General features: G+C 33.6%; 3 protein-coding genes across 8 annotated transcripts; all 3 read left to right on the plus strand.

Moving 5' to 3' along the window:
• Positions 1-3,558: 3,558 nt before the first annotated feature.
• On the plus strand, positions 3,559-11,113 carry LOC122608208. Its single transcript, XM_043781296.1, has 7 exons — positions 3,559-3,779; positions 4,382-4,423; positions 4,621-4,749; positions 5,006-5,229; positions 9,768-9,804; positions 10,495-10,552; positions 10,649-11,113. Exons 1-7 carry the CDS (start codon positions 3,648-3,650, stop codon positions 10,723-10,725), a joined length of 699 nt encoding a protein of 232 aa, XP_043637231.1. The 5' UTR covers positions 3,559-3,647; the 3' UTR covers positions 10,726-11,113.
• Positions 11,114-12,850: 1,737 nt separating this feature from the next.
• LOC122607847 lies at positions 12,851-16,026 on the plus strand. 4 transcript variants are annotated; one of them, XM_043780911.1, is made up of 4 exons: positions 12,851-13,135; positions 15,189-15,384; positions 15,470-15,556; positions 15,652-15,678. In XM_043780911.1, the coding sequence occupies exons 1-4, from the start codon at positions 12,903-12,905 to the stop codon at positions 15,670-15,672; spliced, it is 537 nt and encodes a 178-aa protein (XP_043636846.1). In that variant the 5' UTR covers positions 12,851-12,902; the 3' UTR covers positions 15,673-15,678. The 4 variants fall into 4 exon arrangements, with proteins under 4 accessions (XP_043636846.1, XP_043636845.1, XP_043636847.1 ...); XM_043780910.1 differs by having other exon boundaries at positions 12,855-13,135; positions 15,666-16,026; XM_043780912.1 differs by lacking the exon at positions 12,851-13,135 and adding an exon at positions 13,247-13,330 and having other exon boundaries at positions 15,666-16,026.
• On the plus strand, positions 15,992-21,576 carry LOC122607846 (transcription factor bHLH74-like). Of its 3 annotated transcripts, none has more exons than XM_043780907.1 (9): positions 15,992-16,112; positions 18,380-18,579; positions 18,721-18,939; positions 19,052-19,117; positions 19,228-19,296; positions 20,435-20,506; positions 20,678-20,815; positions 21,009-21,090; positions 21,166-21,576. In XM_043780907.1, the coding sequence occupies exons 1-9, from the start codon at positions 15,992-15,994 to the stop codon at positions 21,189-21,191; spliced, it is 993 nt and encodes a 330-aa protein (XP_043636842.1). In that variant the 3' UTR covers positions 21,192-21,576. The 3 variants fall into 3 exon arrangements, with proteins under 3 accessions (XP_043636842.1, XP_043636843.1, XP_043636844.1); XM_043780908.1 differs by having other exon boundaries at positions 21,169-21,576; XM_043780909.1 differs by lacking the exon at positions 15,992-16,112 and having other exon boundaries at positions 18,241-18,579.
• The last annotated feature ends 1,713 nt before the right edge of the window (positions 21,577-23,289 follow it).

Below are 23,289 nucleotides of genomic sequence, written 5' to 3' on the forward strand. Positions count from 1 at the left end.
CTTGGCAATTCGATGTTTAAAAATCGTACCGTAATTTTGTTGGAAGTTATATCTTCTTAGCGGGCATGGAGTCGAAAGGTAACTGTGGCTTACCTTATAATGTTCGAAAAATTTAATATTTATAATATTATTCAGGTTTTGTCCCTAATCCTCTTCGGTCGTGTTACGCATAACCAACCTTTACCATATAACATTGAACTAGTATTTTCTAAAAAGAATATAACAAGATGATTACACAATTTGGAAATAAGACAATGCAACTCGAAAGAGTCAGAAGTCTCTGAAAAGAACTTTCGTCATGTGACATCATCTCATTAAAAAAAGAAGTCTCTAAAAAGCCTTGGAGGGAGAGAACTCTCAAGTTCATCACCATTAAATGGTAATATGCTATTGGCTGGAGCCGTTCAAAAAGGTATTGAAAAATATAAACGGAAAAGATGTATGCAAGGTAACGAATAGCGACTGCAGACACCCTTGGCAATGTACACAGCGTCCCAAAGCCTCCCACATGTGACTTGGAGGTTAAAAAAGCCCCACTTCCACAATTCCACTAGTCTTGTCTTTTGAATATTAAGACTGTCTGTTTCAGTTACAAGTTCTTCTTCCACAGACAGTTTACTCATCATGACATATCAGTTTTCTACCCATTATTCCCACAAACATTTTTTACACACAACAATAATGTATCCATCATTTTAACAAATAACCACATATATTAAACATCCATAAAACCAATTTTTGTTATCTATTTCCATCATTTGCCGGTTAAAAAAAAAATAAAATCCATTGTCATGCTTCCCTATTTTTCTCCACAAACATTCAAAAATAAATATTCTACATCTCATCATGTACATAAATATTCTCTTCATAAACATTTTCTCTTATCATAACATTTTCATAAACAAACCCATTATGGGTGGTCCATTGGTAAGAGGTTGTTGCAAAAATATTATTGATATCACGTATGTTACAGAAGTACAAAATGAACTAGTGAAGAAAAAAAGGAGATTAAAAGAAAAAAAAAACAAATATGTTTACATTCGCAATCTAAACTACTATTTTGAAATTGAGTTGTCTTTTAGATTTTTTATCCAAATTTATCGATATTCTTTTACAAATACAAATCTCATTTAGCATTAATATCTTGTTAGTACAAATAAATCTAAACATGATTTTGGAGCGCCCCCATATTCCCATCACTTTTTTTTGGTAACCCGACCACTCCTACTTTTTGCAGCGAGGGTCGCTGCAAAAAATGAAAAAAATGCGAGCCCCATATCTATAATGGTAAATATGGCAGAATAAAAACGGGCCCCCTGTCAGGGTCGCTGCAAAAAGTCTGATCGGGTTACCAAAAAGGTGGTCGGGTTACCAGGCGCCTTTTGGAGTTTTATATACACATAATAACCATAGCATTTACAATAGCAAACTAGGATATTTAAGTGCCGTAAGTGTTGCGACTATTGTTTGTTTTGAAAAATAAATGAAAAAGGTTAAATAACTATTAATCACTTAACTTTAACAAGATAACAAGGGGAAAAAACCCGTTGTACGGATGACTATGATAAATGTACACTCTTTATCGTGGCGTAGATTTGTTGGGTGTCAGCATTACGTGTTTAGCCCGTAACATCTTCATTTTCATTAACTTTGGTTACAACCTTTTCACCGTCCAAATTGATAATAAATGGCTTGTATTCCATCAACATATATTCAGTCCTATTTTGAACTTCAAAACCTTTCAAACAATAAACACTAAACCAGTTAATCAACAAAAAGATGACATTTTCTTCTTAGCGACATAGTGCATGAAGTTGCCATGTATATTAAGTCGATAAAATGTTAAGATACATATCGTCGCAAACAACCACTATTGTAAAATTCACCGAGTAAGGCCGGGTACTCTCCGAGTACTTGCTACAAGGTAGGGTGTCGAGTCGGCCGATTACTCCGAGTACTCCCTGACTTGGCCACTTTGACCCCCGAGTACTCACCGCATATACCAAGTACTCCCAACTCATGACTTGTCGACCAACCTGAAGCGATTAACGACTTCCGCAACCTTGCAGACAGCAAATGCCATATTCAAACAACAAACATGAGGTTACCTTCTTATGGGAGACAACAAAGTCCGTGCTGATATAACTATCGTTAACACTATTGACATCAAATTTCCTACACACCGTGACAATAACACTGGCTGCATAGCCTGGACGAAGTTCATCAAGAAACATCAGATTACTTGGAGTAGTTTGTTTACCCTTATAATGAATATTTTTAGCCATTATACGATAGTTTAAAATCTGTGAAAAATACAAACAAGATATGTACCAGGTGACCCTTTTTATAGTCTTCAATTTACACATACGGAAAAGTCCTTCATTAGTTATAGAACGGTTATACCATTTTAAACCATGGCAATCCCAAACATATTTAACACAGATCATCGACTTATATAATGAAAGGTCTCCAAAATTGTTGAATAATAACCAGTCAATTACATGAACAAATCAATTGGAATAATAAATAGATGGGAAAAAAAAGATACAAAGAATACCTTTTTGGTATATGGATAGACATCGACAGGGAAAGAAAGTAAGAGGAAATAAAAATAATTTAAAAAAAAAAATAAACGACAAGTTTTATGGATATAAAATGGAAGGGTATTGTTTGGGGTCAGGAAAAGGGTTTGTTAGTTGAGCTTTTGTTTAAATAGTTTGTTAGTTGGGTTTGTGTTTGGTCTTTGGTCGGTTTGTGGTCAACCCATAATAGTATACTTGAATTATAAATTATCTAAATACTTAATTAACTAAATACATAACAATTAATAACCTCATTAAATAGTTTCAAATATGTTTTCATATCACTCAATATTATATAAAGATAAAAATTAATTTAACTAACTTTATCTATTAAGTGACTGAATGGAGAAAATGATTTAATAGAAACATAATGTCTGTATGGATTAAGTAAGTATAGTTGTTTTTTACATCTTAAGTCAATAACAAACATATTTAATTGACTTAATGAATTAAGTCAATCAAGATTAAGTCATGACTTTTTAATTAAGTCATTATCAAACACCACCTAAATGATATTAGCACTAAGCCGATTTACTTGAGGTTTTAACTTTTAACCACTTACAGATTTTTTATAAATCATAATAATTGTTAAATTTGATGCTTTAGAGTTTTAACTTTTAACTATTGGTTAAGTTATTATTTTGAACCCTTTAAATTAAGTTTGAGATGAAAGAAATTGAACACTAAAAAACAGGTAAGTATAAAAACATTAACTCAACAAAAATAAATAAATAAATAAATAAAGGATTTCATGATTAGAAAATAAATAAATCAAATGATGAAAAATGGAGTAATTTTTCCAAACTAAATATTTAGACCAATTTTCATTCTTTTCTTTAAAAATTACCCCGATTCACCACCACCACATTTCTTGGAAGAAAAAAAAATAAAATCTACATAACTAAACAAGTAAACACAAAACATAATATATGCAGAATTCTGAAACATATATAAAGGCGGTAATATTGTTAAATAATCATACTTACATAATAAGTATGCCTTTACAGCTACAATTCCCAGTTTCCTTAACACAACATCAAACCCCCTTTCGATAATTTTATAATAATGTCTGAAAACATCATAAATACTGATAATAATAATAAGGGTAGCCGTAATAATCGTGGCAATAATAAAAATGAACAAGATTTAAGACTTTGGAAACTCCTTTTCTTTGGTATTATTGGTGCTACTTTCGCTGTATGTTTCCTTTTCTTTTAGTTTTTAGTTTTTAACTTTTTATATTATGTTATTACTTTTATAATAATCTGACTACACAGTACAGTAAAGTATTGTATATGACGTTTGATTATTATTACTATTATTGGCTATAGTTCTTTTATGTGTATTGACATTTGGATTTTGTTAGTAACCGGTGCGTTGTCATCATTTGAAAACTAAAACTTGTGTGAAAACCAGAAAACGGGTCAAACACACTGTGGTTGTTGTTGTCGTCAAATGAACATTTCATAGTTACCGGCTAAGTAAAGTGGGTATTGTTGTTGCCGTTGTATTGTTTAATGCAAAAAAGTTGTACCTGAAAATAACCCCCCCTAAAAGTAATTTTCGAACGCCAAAACTTTAAAAAAAAGTTTGCGTTTTACTAATTTTAATGTTAAACGGCTAAATGTTGCATCATTTCCGCTCTTATCTCTTAAGCAATCCCAAATATTTCTATATACATCAATGTTGAACCCAAAACTTCTGCTCATGAGGTATATAAGTCTTTACCAAATGGGATAGTTAAGCCTACATTGGCGCTTTTACTAATTTTAAATTCTATTATTTGAAAATGTTTTCAGGTCGGACAACTTCGATGGACTGTCGATTGGTTTTATTCTCAGGTTATTATTTCGTTTCCTCAATTTTTTTTCCTAAATCATTAGTTTTATACTAATGTTTTGAGATATATAATGTTTATAATATGTTTGTTGTATGAATAATGATGACTGTATATATGTGTATACGTGTGTGTGTGTCTTGATTTTGGTTGTTAATTAATATAATAAGTGACTAATGTTTTGTTTTTATATCACAATAGTTTAAAATGTCAGAGTCAACGGTCAAAGGTGCGGCAAGTGGTTTTTCGCAGTCAGGTTTTCACAGTGAAGCAAGGAGAAGGTATGCATATCGGTTGAAGAAGGAGTATGAAGAAGAATTGGAGAGAGTGGTGTGTATATGAGTATATCTATAATCTATATAAAAATCTATTATCTGATATGATAATTTCACATTCCTTTTTATCTGTCTATTCGAGACCATCTAAGTATTTGGATGAGAAATATTTAGATGGTCAAGAAGGACAAGTGGGGAAGTACGTGGATATCAATAAAGGCGTTTGATAATGTATTGTTACGTTAGTGTAAGGTAGTGCTAAAAGTAAAAACTCAAGAACGCAGTATATAATGTTGATCTTGGATTTGTAGGAGCGTGTAAGGCGAATGCAAAGAATGTTCAATAAGGAGAAAAATAAGTACAGAAGGGGATACGAGAGATGGAGGGAGGGTGGTTATAGCGAATCTTATCAACGAGATGATTGGTATTGGAAAACCGATACAACGTATGGAAATTGGAGTAATTTCAGGGAACCAACTCGTTCCCCTGTTAATTATTCTTTGTCCCATCACTATGCTATATTGGGTCTGAGCAGGTACACATTCTCTATCGACATCTTAAATATGTTGATTTTAATTGGTTATTAATGTTTGGTAAAAGTATTAGGATAAATGAGCCTTTAGTTGAGCATAATGTTTTTAAATAAATAACACTTATTAATCTATGCATATATGTCCATTTGAATATTCTCTTTATAGAACCGAGTTAGACAGAATTATATGCTTCTTTGAAGCATAGAGGTTTCCATTTAGCCCTATAGGAGTTGACCAGACTTTTGTTTGTCATTTGAAAGAAATTATGGACTTGTACTCTTTTTTTAAGTAGGAATGGATGGAAGCAGTTTTGGAATCAGTAACCAGTGCATAGTTACCTGTAAGTTGTGCCTTTAAAATGGCTTTGTAAATTAGTTCTTTGACACACTAGGATACCCGGGTCAGATGCATGTAAGGTGCTTGAATTCAACATTGGTAATAACACTGATTGTGGGTACAGTCCACATATATGTGCTTATGTTTCCTAAGATTTCAACACTGTTGTGTTGAAGGTTGGCTTCATTAAGTAATATCTTTCATACCAAGAAATGACCAAAATTTGAAAATGCCTTGCCTACACCAAAAATTGCTAAGTTGTACCCAATTAACATATATTCTAAGTTTAACACCCGGAGAAGCACAAAATTTGTGCATGTGAATAATTATGCAGTGGTCGACGTTAGTGCAAGTGTTGGTGCTTGAAATTGGTTAAATACTAGCTATATAGGAGCTAATTACGTTTTTGTCATTTGGTTGAAGTAATGGACTTGTACACTTTCTTCAACTAGGAAAGGATGGAAACAGTTATGGAAGCAGTAATAAGTGTATCTTACGAAATACGTTTCACTTAGAAACGGTTAAGTAAATTAGGGATTATTAGGCTCTTTGACACACTAGGAAGCTTGTGTCAGATGCATTAGTCGGTGCTTAAGTTTCGCACTGTCAAAGTTTTACTGACTCTTAACTCTTGAGTGCTGGTTCATATACATGCATTGTCTCTGTATGTAAGTTGGATATACATATCGAAATAACATAGACATATACTATTAGGATCGATTCTATCGCTTGTTGACTAAGTTCTATTGCGGCGACATTCTACAAAGACAAACATAACACTAGAAATGTGTGAAGAACATGCATCATAGATCTATAAGCATTATTGGTCTGGAAAGTATTGGAAATCTTGAAAAGGAGTTTACAAATATTATTCATGTTTGGTGTTGTTAGTTTCAGTGTCCATAGATTAGATCTTCCATCAAATGATAGTTTCTGACCAGAATAGAATTCTTCATTGTATCTTCACTTTTGGAGTGTTAATCCTTCGACATTGTTGAAGGCAGTGTTGTAAATCTCGGTTATCTTGGACGATATATCGCGAGATATCGGATCTCGGCTTTACCGAGATGATATATTCCTGATATATCCCCGATATATCGCTTCTCGGTGGTCGACCAAGACGATACAGAAAAGTGATATTTACAACCTTGGTTGAAGGTTGGCTTAGTTAATAGATATCTATCTTCCAAGAAATGACCAAAGATATGAGCAAAAATCTGTAACGACTTGCCCACGTGAAACTTTCATAATTTTTACTGAAGTCGTATTTATTTCAATTTCAATACACTGATAAACACAGAATTCGCACATGCACAAAATGTGCAGTGAGAACATGTATCACATTAACTCAAGTCTTTGTGCTTGAAGTGGACAAAAATGTCATTTTTAATTGGCTATTAGCTAACTGTGTATAGTATGTTCCTCATACATGTGTCATTGTGCGTCGTTAGAATATGTAATGAAGCTCTTAGATTATTGTGTGATGAGGATTGCTGATACTCTGGAAAAATTAATACTACTACTCATGATGAACTGCAATTAAGCTTGTTATATTGTTACTTCAGTGGTTTATAAGGCGCAAGTCATATTAACTGATTGGTTAAAATACTTGCTCGAAAATCAGAATCGAACTCTAACACTGATGCTGTACCAAATCTAGGTACACTAACAACTCTGCTTAAACTCTAACAAGCATGCACCCTAGCAATAGGTAAACACCATGAAGATCCCGAATGGTACCATGAGACCTCTGGTACAAATACAACGTCAACAAAGGTATCAGAGGCATCACCAGCCCGGCAGCCCCGCCCTAAGCAACCCGAAATCTTATAAACTTCCAAGTAGACTTCAGAAGACACCAAAGGGGACCATTAACTTCTGATGTCATTCCTAAATTAAAGGGCACTCAGAGAGTACTTTTGGAGCTGCTGATAGACTCTACTCTAATACAAACCTTGATAAAGGGAATATCATGTGGCCCCATCTGTACTAATTATGATTGTGGCTTGCCATCATAATGCCTCCATTCAAACCATTGGTTGTAGGTACTAGGTATGCCACACCACCTCAAAACTCCTCTTGGCTAACCATGCATAGGGGTGTAAATGAGACGAGATAGTTCGCGAATTACCCGAAATCGACTCGTAAATTATTCTAAATCGACTCGATCTGAGTTGAGCTGAGCTCGAGCTCAAACTAATCGAGTAGATTTCCAAGTCGAGTTTGAGCCTCAAAATAGCCTACTCGAAAAGGTCGCGAGCTTAATCGAACTTGTGCTATTTTACGATTTTACTCTTCAATATTATACAATTTTAAACATGTAATTATGATCCTACCAAACCGAGCTTAATCGATTTGGGGACAAAAGTATCGAGTCGAGGTTGAAATTATCGAGCTCATAAGAATAAATTGATTTAAAATCTAATATAATACTTAATCGAGTCGAGCTGAGTCGAACTCGAAAGTGTCGATTAGTAAAACGAGCTTGAACTTGAAAATAAAGGCTCGGTCGAGCTCGAGCTTGGCACTCTGTCGGCTGACTCGGCTTGATTACACCCTGTCCATGCACGATCTGGTCATTAGCTAATGCAGGAGCATACCACAGGCTGATTGGCAGGCATGATACATTTTCAGTTTTTTGTTCTAGAAGCATCCCAAACACTATACGTACCAAAGTCCTCATAGTCTGAAAGGTATGCTCATTGTAGCAGTCATTTTGTGCTTGACACTTCTCTGTTATCTTCTGAATATAGTATGATTCTCTTTCCGGAAGATCTCAACTGCCATCGTCACCACTTGACTAGTGTCTTCCTTTTTTCGAAAGGTGGCTGGGGAAAGGAATCCCTGGCCTCCCTTTTCAGGACCTTACTGCCCGTTTTAACTGCCTGACTCTATTCAAATAACTAACCAAACTTTTTGTAGGGGTAGTGATGATACCGCCCTGTGTTCTATAAACTTCATTCATAAAATTAGTATCTCATATTATCAAATGGTTCCACATGATAGTGTGGCCTATAACAGTTGAGAATAGGATTAAGCTTCTTAGGCATACGATAAACAATTTGTCAACAAGTATGGTCACTAGTGGTAAGTCATTTACCCCATTTGATGATAAGATGCTACATAATCTTAGATTTTCAAAACTGAACAAACGATGAGAACTCTTGATTCCTTCTAAATAAGTGCATTGGCATATTATAATGCAACATAATCTTACATTGTCAATCAGTTACCATCTTTTCGGATAGAAGAATATACGGTCAACCAAAGAGCATTCATCTTTGGGAGACCGTAGATTTCTATGATGAGTTGTTTTTAATGATGGTCAAACTATTTATCATTTATCCTTTCTCCACTTTCCTGAATTTGTAAAAAGTTGAGTTTTTAAACTCCTCTTTCTTGGATTTCTCTGACCTACTTGGAAATTTTGTTATAACATCATTAGAAACTTTAAATAATTGGGGAGTTGGACTTGCATCGACATTCTTTATTTTAGGTTTATCTCCCTCCTCAATTACGGAGTTGTCCTCCTTTTTCTTAAATGTGTTCGAATTAAGCCCGTGTCCCCTGCTTCATAATACTGTTTTAACACTTCGGGCTCTCACAGTCTCACCACTATTCCTGATGGTGAATTTATCGAATCTTTCCAGTGAAAGTAGGGGGTTCGTTACCCAACCTAATCAAAAACAATTGCTAAAATTAAACTATCTATGTTAGTCATGTTATCGTGTTAGGCCTTAGACATATCATACGCATGCCCATGGTCCATAAGTAGACTGTCATCACATTGTCCAGTTACTAATGAGACTAAGCATCTAGAGAAAGTATCTTGTAATATAGTTTCTGTTCAAAGCATCTAGAGAAAGTATCTTGTGCTTGAATAGAAACTATATTAGTAAAAGCTGTATGCTGTTTCTGCAATTTATTATCGATCAAAGCTGTACCAATATGCTCACACTAGATGCTGGTGAGCCACCTCTGTTATTGATTAGAGAAAAGATATAGACAATTAGACACAAAGCAATATCTGTATTGCCATTGATGGTTCTGCAATACACCTTTTGGTGATCCCATGCAGACTCCTTGTCCTTTTTTATATTGCTTACGTAGTTACGTACGTTACTTAGATGAGTAGTAATTTAATTTCTTCAAAAGTCGAGAGAACTAATGCAATTTTTGTTTTTTTTTCCCCTTGTTACAACAGGTCAAGGACAACGCCATACACAGATGATGAAATTAAGGTAAGTGTATATTCAGTTTCCACTTTGTTAGTCTTCCTTGCTCATGCTTTTGTTTTTCATTTAAAGCTGCAATAATTTTTATGTGTCACATTTAGTTGGGAAGTAGCTGGTAGTACTTCAACCCCGTAGAAAATGCTTTAGTTTTTCAAAATGTCTAGGTAAAAGCATATAACATCTCAAACTATGTGACTTCTTCTGAGAGCATGGGGAGTACGCTTTTTTATCTTTATGCCACATCACTTTTCCATCCCCATTTTTCTCCAACCCTGGCAATGGTCATCTTCAAACCCTTCCTTCTTATCTACATATAAAAAGTTCATATATAGGTTGTGTGTAGTGGGATGAGAAATGAAAACCAGCCCCAATGAGCATACCACATGCAGTGGTATCCCCGTGTTGAAAGTGTGTCGTGATTGGCCACCCTACCGCTTCATGTGGGTGGTACTCATTCTCTGACAGAAGTAGAAATTCAAGCTTGTACAGTTACACTGTTGTGCTTTAAGCATGCCAGAATTAGTTATTATTTACTGTAATAATATATACTTTTTAATCTTCCAATAAATGGATACCATGGTCATCTTTAGATACGATTTCACGAATTCTTTAGATCTATCACTTACAAATTTCTTGCAAGTAGAACATGTTTTTAAGTCATTAGATACTAAATAATGTTCGTTGTACTTGATGCAGACTGCATTCCGAAGCAAGGCAAAGCAATATCACCCTGATCAAAATCAGGAAAACAAAGGTTTTTTCAGTTTTCTTCAGTTTTAATTGGAAATTTCTCAAGACTCAGGTTGAATACTACTATAATGACTGAACAAGAATATGATGTTTTGTGCAGATATTGCTGAAGCACGGTTCAGGGAGATTATGACTTCCTACGAGGCAATAAAATCCGAAAGAAAGAATTCAAGATAGCGAACTGTTTCTTGAAATCTCCAAATGAACAAACTCAACGGCAAATGCAGTAGAGTACCAAGTTGATGTGTAACTATTTTTAATTTATTTATTTCTTACTCGTATTAACTATTGTATGTTTGATCAAGGGATGGAAATAGTAACATGATAGAGGGCTAGAGACATAAATAAGAATGTCCAATACACAAAGCTATTAAAATCCTTAGCTAGGGATGGCAACATCTGACACAATCCTTGATACGATACGACATGAACTACCCTAATACCCTATACAGGATACATACAAAGGTTACAATTGCTTAAAATTGCACCAATCCCTTCCACTTGATCAATCTATGTTTTGTAAGATCAATATACCATGATAACCCTAATGTTTTGATGTTATGCATAATCCCGTCTACTTACATGCAATCATAACCAAGCTCTTAAGTGTCTTCTCCAAATTACCAATGGCAATGAACTCATGAATCTCCAGTAACTCTTAAATATTAAGGAAGAAAAATGTACTCACCTTTGTACAGTTACTTAATTGTTGCCAAAACACCATTTCTATATCTCAACAGCAAAACAGATGGTCAGTTGATTCTTCTTCATGTCATAGTATACATGTTCCATCACTAACATAACAGTTAGTCGTTTTAAGCGCAGTGAGTATCCTATTCAACTACGCTTTCCACACAAAAATGTTACATTTCTTTGGTACCCATCTAGATCACTAAAGACGAACCTATTATTATAGCGTGACCACTCCCATTCAACTCCTTGACACCATGGACCTTTAGAGTATCAAGCCAAAACCTTATACCAAACCCATGAATCCTCCTCGTTCCACAGCTTTACTTTCTCAAGCAAAACCACTAGCAAGTCCCATTCTCTAAATTCTTCTCTAGTGGTCGTTGCCTTGTACCATTTCCAATTTCCAGCAAACAATCTGTACTCTTCGTTATACCTCTTGCTTACCACTCACCACCTCTATTTTTCAAGCTTAAAAAGCAACGGAAACTCCTCTTTGAGCGACTTGTTCCCCACCCAAATATCAAGCCAAAACCTTATGTTTTTTCCAATACCCTGGGTAATGGGTAATTTACCCATGACCCCCTTAATAATGATCAATTCTCTAACAAATATTTCCAAAAATTACAACACTATTTTCTCAAACCATGAATAATAACCTTTTATTTCGAATAAAAATCAAATTAAATATATTCTATTTCACCAAGCAAATAGAATCTTCACCATTTTATTATATATTAGGGATTGGCGTGAGAATATTTTTTTTTTAAGTTAATTTTGATTTAAACGTGTTGTAGGCAATTTTAACAGTGATTTGCTAGACCTTCAACCCCTTCTCATGGAAAATACCTCGAGATGAGAAACCCAAGACTTGAACTCTAAACTTTGGGAAAAACTCACCTTTGGGACCCACATAGTGGATTTAGAAGTTATCTCTGTCAATCCACCTAAGTGGAGTTGGTTGGGCGTGAGACTACTACTCTCTCATAAGTCATACCTGTCATGATATTGACGGTACGGTCTCAAAAATCATCAGTATGGTCCTATTTTCATACAAATCGGTTTCAATAGAGGACCAATGTGCAGTATTTTCCCGATACCTATCCCGTAAACCATCAAAAGTGTATACCGATCCCAATCCTACTTAAAATTCGCTATCTTTTTTTGATTTAGTAATCAAAACATAATCGAAATTTGAGAAATTTGCTGCAACTAATACTTTGTATTTTATATACATCTCTATATATAATAAAAGAAGATTTTGCTTACATCATTATTTATAAAGACAAATTGGTATTGTTAGAAAATTTCTTATAATTTTAATTTTTTTACTTAAATAATTGATGACATCATTTATTAGTTAATTTTTAAAATTTTTAATTCTTTTATTAAAACACAAGAAATTAGATATAGCTAATTAGTATATGCATTAATCAAAAATGTTAACTATAATACGTAGTACATCATAAATAATTTTTAAACATTTTTCAATAGATCAAAACAAAATTTTCCTTGATTTGCCCGCATAGTACGCGGGTTATTAAGCTAATATATATTATATTAAAAGATTATAATAATGTCCCGAAATGGATTACTTAAACTTGCAGCTCCCATCAGTGTAAAACGCAAAACAACCTACTTTAAACAAAAACCGCCGGAAAGAAATGGATTTCAAGAGCTCCGAGTTGACTCAGTGGAAAGAATCTTTAGCAGCATATGAAACCAGAATAGAATTAATGGCCAGTAATACTAGTAAAAAAGAGGATCTGGTAACTTTAGACAATTTTTACTGCAAAGAGTTACCATCCCTCATAAAAAAACGTGACCCAAATCCACATATAACCACTCCTGAGCTATCCAAACTCATGAAATGGAAACTCACTCGTGGCAAATGGAGGTTCATTTTTTATTTTTCATTTCTTTTTTGGTTACTTCCATTCGAACATTATTTAAATAATATTTCCTTTTTTTTTCTTTTTTTTTTCGGTTCATAGTGTTATATTTGTGTGGACTAGTTATATATGGCCGTATTTGAGGGTGTGCGTGCAAGTAGTATCATATTTGCCATAGACCTAGTTAATTCTACTTATATGTATGTATGCCTGGGCCCAGTAGGCCTCAGGACTTCCTAGTTAATTCTACTTATATGTATGTATGCCTGGTTGAGGCCATTCATATTTGCCTCTATGATTGAGGGGGGTTAAGGGGAGTTCTTACCATTCATATTTGCCTCTATGATTGAGGGGGGTTAAGGGGAGTTCTTACGCATGCCACTCGTAATTGTGATCTCACCACATATGTTTGGTTTAATGCAGACGGTTATGTTTATCATGTTTTTATACTAATGTTTTAATATGTTCAAATGTTCTATTAACTATGTATTGCTAGATGTGCGATAAAGTGTGCTATGTGGTATGTTTGTTACCCTTCTCTACCCTTTAATCTTGTCAGGTGACACTCGGCCAACATGTTTGGTAACTAACTCTTTACACTATCTCCTACTTTTACCTCATTTTGGTTGGAGGTCCTTATGGAAGTCGTCTCTCTACCTTTGGGTAGAGGCAAGACTGTCTACATCTCACATCCACATACCTCGCTCAGTGATTCGGTTATGTTGTTGTATTAAGGTTGTCTTTAAAGGTGCGCTAGAAGTATGACCGTATAGCGTAATTGAATGTCATTTACCACTGATATTCGTTTTTAACAACCAACTTGGTTGGATCAAGTTGTTGGATCCCTTAAAGGTCAAGGGTTCACCCCTCATGCGAGCTCATTTTCTATCTTTGGTAGAACCTAGGAGCAGCCTCTGTACCTAAGGACAATCTTAGGGCGTGCAATATGACCATATATAGGTATTTTAAATTTTGGGGCCTCGATATCTACTACGAATTTTGGGCCGTCTTTGAAGGTGTGCGGAAACTATAATAGTATAGAGCTATTTTAAATTATGGGGTGTCAATATTTACCACTGATATCAGGAAGTATAACCGTATAGAGCTATTTTGAATTGTGTGGTGTCAATATTTACCACTACTAGTAGTGCCATCTTTGAAGGTGTGCGGAATTATGACCCTATAAAGCTATTTCAAATTATGGGGTGTTGATATTTCCCATTAATATTAGGGCCGTATTTGAAGGTATGCGTGAAGTATGACCTTATAGAGCTATTTTAAATTATGGGGTGTTGATTTTTCCCCTAATATTGGTACATTGTTATATAAGCCTACGTATCACTGTTATAAAAGCTAATATTTACATGTTTAATACCTATAATTAGCTATTTTGAAGGTTGTAAACTGAAGAAAGTCCGACTGAAGGGGATGTAACCTTAGCGGTAGTTGAGTGGCTCATTAACCTTAAAGGTTGTGGTATCAAGTTTGAGATAATTGGTGTAGATATTGAGTGGTTGTAGGTATAACATAAGTTCTCATTTATACGAACATCTTAAATGTTTTGGAAGGAGAAACAATATATTGTTATTTTACTAAATCATGACATTATTTCGGGTCGGAGTTGGTAATATGAAACCAAATACAAATTTGGATGGCTTGTGAGTAAATTCTAATAATAAGTGACAGGAGCAATCTTACATTATCTATGGCCTTCATGTTTTGGCGTTTATTTTTAAGAGCTTCAAGGCCATCTTTGAGGATATGTCGGAAATGTGATGGAACAGGTCTCATATTTCCCAGCAATAGCACCATTAGTTGTGCCAAGGGTGTAGTTTGGTTTGAATGTTAATGTATAAGTAAAATAAACCTTTTCTTTAGAGTTTAGACCTACAGATATTTGCGTTTATTTTTCGAGGTCTCATCTTTAGTAAAGTCAGAAATAACCAAACATACATGTATGGGTTAGATTTGTGTGTTGATGTTAAATTTAAAGTTGAAACTTTAATTATATCTGAAGTTGAATGTAATTTGTTTACTGGTGTGAATTACTGATTGCAGGCCACGTTTGTTGGACTTTGTATCGTCGTTAGATGAGGATACTGTGATATCTGCCTCTCAGAAGGCTTTCAAAGCATTACCCGACGTTTCAAAAGCTATTTCTGAGCTTACAATATTAAAAGGTGTTGGTCCTGCTACTGCTTCTGCTGTTTTAGCTGCATATGCGCCTGATGTTGCACCGTTCATGTCTGATGAGGTACAATTTATTATCATCATTTTGATTGTTGTAAATGGTTAAGTTGATACAGTTTTATATCTTAATTGAAATTTGGGTGATGAAGGCAATGGTGGCAGCTCTTGGCAACTCTAGAGAATATACATTGAAACAATACCTTGTGTTTGTAGACAAGCTTCAAGCGAAATCTAAGGTCAGTGTTGGAGTTGTGGTTATAAGTCACTAAGACTACTTTCCATGAAATATTGAGTACATTTTTGCTTCAAGAAATGTAATAAGCTGATTAAGAAAATATCATGTAGGAATTAAGTACAGATGTGGAGGTGTTCACGCCTTCGGATGTAGAAAAAGCCTTATGGAGTGCTGCCATAGGAGACAAGTTTGCAGCTTCACTTAAGGATGAAATAAACTCCGGCAAAAAGAAGAGAAAGCGCTGACTAGAACGATGTACAAGCTGCAAAAAGAAGAGAAGTGATGACTATACCTCTGTGCAAGCTGATATAGTGATATAACTTGTTTTGTAATCCTCTTGGTATATCTTTTAGTTAAAAGTACTAGTTTTAATCCCTTCAATGTTAGATAAGCCATTTTCTTTTCATTTGAGACAGGACTTTGCTCCTTTGTAACAATGTTATATATGCCTTTTTTTCTTTTCATTTTAAAGATAACTGTGTTTTCTTTGTTATGTCAGGATTGGGTACATGGTTCGTGGTGGTGTTTGTTATTGTGTGTTTCTTTGATATACCGAGGTATAGTCGATGTTTATACTTGAAGCCGTTATTAATATATTGTTCAGCTTTCAATACACAAATTTAGTTCTCTAAAGTTTAGACACATTACAACAATAATAATAGAACCTTTATTTTTGAATAAGTATACAGTTATATAAACACACTCTTGCATTTACAAATATATATATATATATATATAGGGGTGAGATAATTTGAGACCACCTTTTATTTTAGGACCAACTAGGACCATTGATTTTTGTACACCATCATGATCTACTACGATATACAAGACTTTTTTGTAAAAACACTAAGACTTTCCGGCGATGGATCCATAGAAAAATCATGTGTAAGTTACTTACATTACACATGTGTAAGTGTGTAAGTTAACATACACATGATTTTTCTGTGGGCCCGTCGCTTGAAAGTCTTAGTGTTTTTACAAAAAAGTCTTGTATATCATAGTAGATCATGATGGTGGTGTGTAACTTATGAAAATCAATGGTCTTTTTTTGGACTTTTTTTAGTTGGTCTCAAATTATCTTTCCCATATATATATATATATATATATATAACACACTCTAAAGTCTAGTTTCTAGACTCTAGCTTGCTTATTAAACTTACCCTATTTTTTTTGTCTTTGATATATGTAAAAGTTGGAATTCGATGCTTCTTTTAACTGTATTTATATTTTGAGCCTGCATTTCTCCCCTTGTTGCTGCTATTCCTTGCACAAACACTATTCCAAGAATCTAGCATTAGATTTTGTTTTATCAATTACCCATTTTACCAAACACCTAAATTCATTTTACCCATTATAGCTTCTTGCATAAATTCATTCATAATCTGATTCCCTTTTTAACCCATTACTCTTCCAGTATAGGCAATTCATTATAGAAATTATGTATGTATCTACACTTTTAGAATTCAAACGACCTTTGAGTTTTCAGAAGTTAGGGTGTTTACCACTGACCCAAATCACGTTGTTATCTCTTTGTTTCTAAGATGTATAAAATATTAATCATATTCAATCACATCATAAACATGGTATTAAGTGTTTTTTTTATACAAAATATAAATGATACTCAATCTTGTCATGTATTTCGATACAATGTATTTCAAGATATAAAATGTATAAGTTTTATTGCACATTGTACAATTGTATAAAACAAACATTGTTGTAGATGGTTAAAACGTATTGTAGCTTTATCACTTTCCTTATATTATACAATCAAGTCTATAATATACCAAAATATATGTATAAATCTATATATTTTAGAGCCTATATAAATCTACCACATCTTTTACATGTATAGTATGAAAACTAAACGTATACATTACAATATATTAGTACCACATATAAGAGTTATAAACCACACTGTACAACTTTTATAATATATTATACAAGTCAATGTATGATAAATACAGAAACAGTTGTAGTACGAATATCATTTAGCCATTTTAAAATGTGGTACGAATATCACTTAGCCATTTTAAAATATATATAAAGAATCTTGTAAGTTTTTCATTTATTTTATAAATAAAGAAATAAAAAGGAATCTACTTTTATATATTTTTTATTCTTGTAGGTAATAACTGCATAGCTGTATAGCTTAAACAACTACTGTCATTTCACTTATCTTTCTTTCTTTTACTTATTACTTTACTTTATAGTCTGAAAGGTTAACACTTTATTGTCTGTTAAAACATAATTTTCACTTTTTGATCATTATCATCATGGGCATTTTGAATCAAGTGTAAAAATACATCATATATATGTATATATAGGTTATATATATAAAGATTTTATGCCCTGATATTTCCTTGTTTCTTTTTCTTTAGGCATCCATGGTGGGTTTAGTTTGTACTGTAAAAAAGCTGCCATTTTGTTCCTTGTTAAGTCTTGCAAGACAATGAGTAAACCCTAAAGCCTAACTCTAATCCTTACACCTATTTTTGGTCAAACCAACATTTTCTTTTCTACTTTACCCCTATATCTAAACTAATATAATACATATATATATATATAATATATATATATATTTGGTGTTTATTGATAGACTGCTAGCTTAAGTTTTCTAGATCCTATAGAAGTAGTGATATACTCACCTTTCACTTTTACTTTTTTGTTTTCTTGAAAATCTAGTTTTTTTTTTTAGTGGTATATATATATATGGCTTCTTCAGAAGATGATAACAATAACAATAATGATAGTGAAATGGGTTATCAATATAGAGGTGAAATGAGTTCAGGATCCATTTTTAACAACAAATCTTCAAGTGGGTCAGGTGGTAATCTATTTGGGTCAAGTTGGGATCCACTTGAAAATTTTGGTGCTTATCAACAACCACCACTTGGGCTTCATAATTATCATCATCATCAATCTGGTTCAGCCATTAGTGATTTAGTCCCAAAGATTGGGGGGTCATTTGGAAATGGAAGTGAAAGTTTTTCAGAAATGGTCAATCCTTTTGTCAACTCCAATATGGTAAAAAAAAAAAAAGTTTCAATCTTGATCTTGTTTGAATAATGTATGTACATATTATTTTATTTTTTACTTTTAATAAAATGTGTAAATGGGGTATCTTGAAAGTTGTAGTTTTTTTATGAGTGTTTCTTGAATTTGTAGAATGGTGAAAGAGACCAAAGAAATGATGGGTCAGGTGACAATAATAAAAATAATAATAATAATACTTCTGAAAAAGATGAAAAGAAGCAAAGGATTGATTCAAGAAACAGCAAGCAAATGGGAAAACAAGTGAAGGATAATTCTGATCCTAAAGAAAACTACATTCATATGAGAGCCAAAAGGGGTCAAGCTACAAATAGTCATAGTCTTGCTGAAAGGGTATAAAACTTTTGTGTCTTTTTAGCAAATTTTAAAAAGTGCTTTACTTTTGAAGTACATGATTAATATGTTGTACCCATTTCTGAATGATCATAGAAGTTGGTTTATGCAGGTTAGGAGAGAAAAGATAAGTGAAAGAATGAAATTGCTTCAAGACCTTGTTCCTGGCTGCAATAAGGTATAAAAAAAAAAAAAAAAAAAAAAAGTAGCAGATTTTATGGTCTTTTTTTAAGATAAAAAGGTTTGTGTTTTTTCTGTTAGATTTTGATTAATTTAATTTGTGTAAAGATAACTGGAAAGGCAGTAATGCTTGATGAGATTATCAACTATGTGCAGTCACTTCAACAACAAGTGGAGGTATGTTAATTGTAATCTTTCATAAATGGCATTACTATTATTATATGGCTTTGAATCTTAATAAAAAGAGGTAGCCCCTACTTCCTATTTATGTGTTTAAATCAGATTCCAAATTAGGTTAAATTTGTTTTATGTATGTAAATGCCCATTATGTAGTAGACTAGTAGGTGTTTTGTCTTTGGATAATTCTTTATATATGTGGTGTTTGGTTGTGCTTTTTGCAACTGGTTTATTTTTGGAAATGTGTAACATAATTTAGTGTTTGTATATGCTTCTCCTAACCATCTTCAAGGAAGGTAGCCTAATGGGTGGTTCCGTATAAGACACGGGTTTAAACCTCAATGGGTAAACATCTTAGGATGGTCAGGGAATAAGTCTAGGATATGGTCATGGAAATACGGGTTAGGCCGCGTACTTTCCACCGGGTAGCCTCAACGGAAATCCGTCTCCGATTCTTCATATATGGTGTGTTTTGATATGCCTTGTGTAACGGGTTTATTCATGAAATGTGCTAAGTAAGATAGTGTTGAGATATGCTTTGCTTACTTAAGTTTGTCATAATCGATTATGTTAGTGTAATAGTGTTTGATCGAATCATATAAGATACTTGTAGATTAAGTGACCAAAAAGGACATTCTTATATAATGGTGAAGTATTTATTGACAAATCAGCCAGATCAATTATCTATTAGCTATTAAATTGTATCTTTTGTAACTATCTTTCCATCCATTATTATCATGTTTTTCATGTTAGAGTTATTACAATGAAAATGTTGTTAAAAGGGCTATATGCCTATATAAGCTATCTTAGTTTTCCCTCCGTTCTTTAAAACTCGGGGAATCAGAATCAAAAAAGCTATATCTACGAACACTTCACATACTTTGGTTTTGATTGTATGTGATCTGTATTTTTAATATAGTTATCCACAATGATAACTCAACAATTTTTTTCGAAATATGGAATTGCTACATCTCTTTTGATTACACGGAGACTTGTTCCAAAGGAACTCGAATCGAGTGGTGTAAATCAGTAAAACTACAAAAGTTTAACTTCTTTACAAGTTATCGTTAATATTGTTTTGATTGAATTGTGATCACCGATTTATGCTCAAGTCAATATTATTTCTTTTCCTCTGCAGTTTCTGTCAATGAAACTAGCTACAGTGAATCCAGAATTGAACGTTGACATTGACCGACTTCTATTTAAAGATGTAAGTTCCTGATTACAAAATACCCTCATCGTTACTAATTTGCTTTGTTACGACTGTTAAGCCTCACTTACTATGAGGACAGGGAATGGGACCCTCAAAACGTACAAAGCATAACGCAGACGATTATTAGCATAATGATTCATGTTTCAACTTTTATTTATATATGTGCAGATTCTTCATTCACGGGGAGGCGCATTGAACCAACCATATGGATTTGGCCCAACATTAAACTCAACCCATTCTTATCCACATGGGAGCTTGCCTTGTATTCCAGCTACAACTGCACCGTTGCTTCCTATCCATCCTCAGGTACTATTATATTCACTTTTTATACTGAATTTGTATCTATTATTAAGCTTTGCAAGCACAGAGACTTTTTAAGAAAGTTTGTTCATAATAATCTCAACTAAACAACGAACATAACGTTAATGGTAAAATTCCCTAGCATATAAGAATGTTTTAGACATTTTCTGATATTTGACTGTGTATTGTAAACTTGTAGCCTGTATGGGATAACGATCTTCACAATCTTCTTCAAATGGGGTTTGATGGGAATCCTGGCATGAATAATCTTGGACCGAATGGTAAATGCTTAAGATCTCTTTAATATAAATGTGGAAATGATTCATTTTCTCTAATGAATGGCCTTTTCTGTTTAGCAGGACGGACAAAGATGGATCTTTAGAATTTGGGAACGTGGTGAAGTGATTAAATTTTCTTCTAACGCAAAACTACCGAGTAGGGAAAAAGTTAAGATCAAAGAAAGCAAGTTTTCTAGAAAGCAGTGAGTTCGTATAGGCTATCCCAACTCCTAACTGTTTGTTCTTCGAGTTTTAGCAGAAGATGACTCGTTATTACGAAATCGTGTACATTAAAACGGACATATATAAGAAATCACTACGTGGTTTGGGTAAGAAAAGTGCATGAAGTTTTATGAGGTTTATTTTAGGATTAAGCAGTTGAAGGGAAAGTTCGCTGTAAAAAGTGTCTGACTATTAGAAAGTGAGAAAAATGATGTTCCTTTATGAACAAATATTTTAGTGTATTGATTTGGAAAATGATGGCTCTCATTGCTTGTCTTGTTTTTACATGGAGCATAAAGGTTGACTTGATTTTTCGGGTCACTGATCACCTTTCAAATGAGGCATTGTTTGTTTTAGTCTACGACTCTACGCCCAATATGAACAGAATTGCAACATAGGGGCGATTCCATATTGAGGACAAGCTGCGCATCTAACATGTTGATGTGTGGCATCGCTAAAAGGTATCAACACTCTTCGGGACCAAAAATGGCCGTCGGCGACCTGTGTCTTTTAACTTCTTGAAAACGGTTTAAGACAGTTTTGACTGTTTTATCCTCCAGAATTATTGGGGTGTCTATATATACAAAGTAACTCACAAATTTGAAAACTCTATGGCAACCAGGTTCTTGATTATACAATCCAAAACGACAAACAAAGCGTATTATCCCTACAATATCTTCTTGAAAGATGATACGTATGAAATTATTAGTAAAAATTGTGTAAATATGATATTAGCCTATTAGGGTGTGTTTTTTTGGGTAAATATGAAATTATCCCATATATATGTCATTAAAATAAATCCAAAATACACACAAATTGCCAGACATTATCGAGCGTGGGTCTCCAAACATGATTCTTAACCGGATGGTGGGCCATGATTGAGTCCTTTCATCCATGAGTCCATGGCCCAAACCACAATACATAGTGATAATAAATATTAGGGTTTAATCCCTCGATAACTAACAAGTAACAAACTTTTCATTTTGTATATGGTTGTTCAGTAAACATTTTTATTCATATATATTTTCCACAAACTTTTAAAACTTGTATATGGTTCACCAATTTTTGACTTGTTACCCTTAATAGCGTTAAATACATATTTCCTTTAAAATATTTGTGATGTGGATATTATTCAAAAAAATAATTAAAGAGTTTAATCACCAGATTACCAACGAACTTTTCAATTTGTACATGGTTGCCCAACAAACATGTAAAATATGTACGTGGGTCACCAATTGTTGACCGGTTTACTGGTTAATATCTTTTGAGGTGATCTGACAATGACATAGACTATTTAAAAATATGATATGAATTCGGAATTAGTAAAGATATATATAAAAAACCAAATCCCCTCCCCCCACCCCACCCCAACACACACACACACGTTAAGGATATTAGATAACGAAGAAGGCATATTTCATTTTAGGGTTCATGTCAACTGGGGAAAGGAGATGAACATTTGATTCTTATACACAACTTTGGTGATTTGGAATCCATATCTTCTCACTATTAGTCCACGTCATTATCAATTAAGTGTCACATCACAACCTTTTTTTTCCACGGAATTTCCACGTCACAAATTTTATTAAAAGAAAAATATATTTAACCGTCTATTAAAGGTAACAAGTCAAAAATTGGTGAACAATGTACAAATTTTACAAGTCTGGGAATATATGTCAATAAAAATGTTTACTGGACAACCATGTATAAAAGGAAATGTCCGTTGGTCATTCGGTCATTAATCCCTAAATATTATTATTATTATTATTATATTTTTGAAAAGGATTGTTTGATATGTTTTGCATATCAAACAGTGTGGCTGCTGGTTAAAGAAATCAATTCACAAGCCTTTTGCCAAGTGAATAAAGTGAATAGTATAACGATTTGGCTGCAGGCTAAATCTAAATATATCAATTCACCAAGCCTTTTGAGTTTTGCCCAAGTGAATAGTGTAACAGTTAGTCTCGTTGGTTGGCTGCT

Source organism: Erigeron canadensis, chromosome 7 (assembly GCF_010389155.1).
Source record: "Erigeron canadensis isolate Cc75 chromosome 7, C_canadensis_v1, whole genome shotgun sequence".
NCBI classification, from domain to species: Eukaryota; Viridiplantae; Streptophyta; class Magnoliopsida; order Asterales; family Asteraceae; genus Erigeron; species Erigeron canadensis.

What these genes read in the sequence shown, in the direction of transcription:
- LOC122608208 (XM_043781296.1), top strand. Translation starts at nt 3,648, where the DNA reads ATGTCTGAAAACATCATAAATACTGATAATAATAATAAGGGTAGCCGT. An exon ending in TTATTGGTGCTACTTTCGCT is followed by an intron (nt 3,780 to 4,381) that starts GTATGTTTCCTT and finishes AAATGTTTTCAG; the next exon opens with GTCGGACAACTTCGATGGAC. An exon ending in TCAAAATCAGGAAAACAAAG is followed by an intron (nt 10,553 to 10,648) that starts GTTTTTTCAGTT and finishes TGTTTTGTGCAG; the next exon opens with ATATTGCTGAAGCACGGTTC.
- LOC122607847 (XM_043780910.1), top strand. Translation starts at nt 12,903, where the DNA reads ATGGATTTCAAGAGCTCCGAGTTGACTCAGTGGAAAGAATCTTTAGCA. An exon ending in CTCACTCGTGGCAAATGGAG is followed by an intron (nt 13,136 to 15,188) that starts GTTCATTTTTTA and finishes TACTGATTGCAG; the next exon opens with GCCACGTTTGTTGGACTTTG. An exon ending in AGCTTCAAGCGAAATCTAAG is followed by an intron (nt 15,557 to 15,665) that starts GTCAGTGTTGGA and finishes AATATCATGTAG; the next exon opens with GAATTAAGTACAGATGTGGA.
- LOC122607846 (XM_043780907.1), top strand. Translation starts at nt 15,992, where the DNA reads ATGTTATATATGCCTTTTTTTCTTTTCATTTTAAAGATAACTGTGTTT. An exon ending in TGCTTCCTATCCATCCTCAG is followed by an intron (nt 20,816 to 21,008) that starts GTACTATTATAT and finishes GTAAACTTGTAG; the next exon opens with CCTGTATGGGATAACGATCT. An exon ending in GAATAATCTTGGACCGAATG is followed by an intron (nt 21,091 to 21,165) that starts GTAAATGCTTAA and finishes TTTTCTGTTTAG; the next exon opens with CAGGACGGACAAAGATGGAT.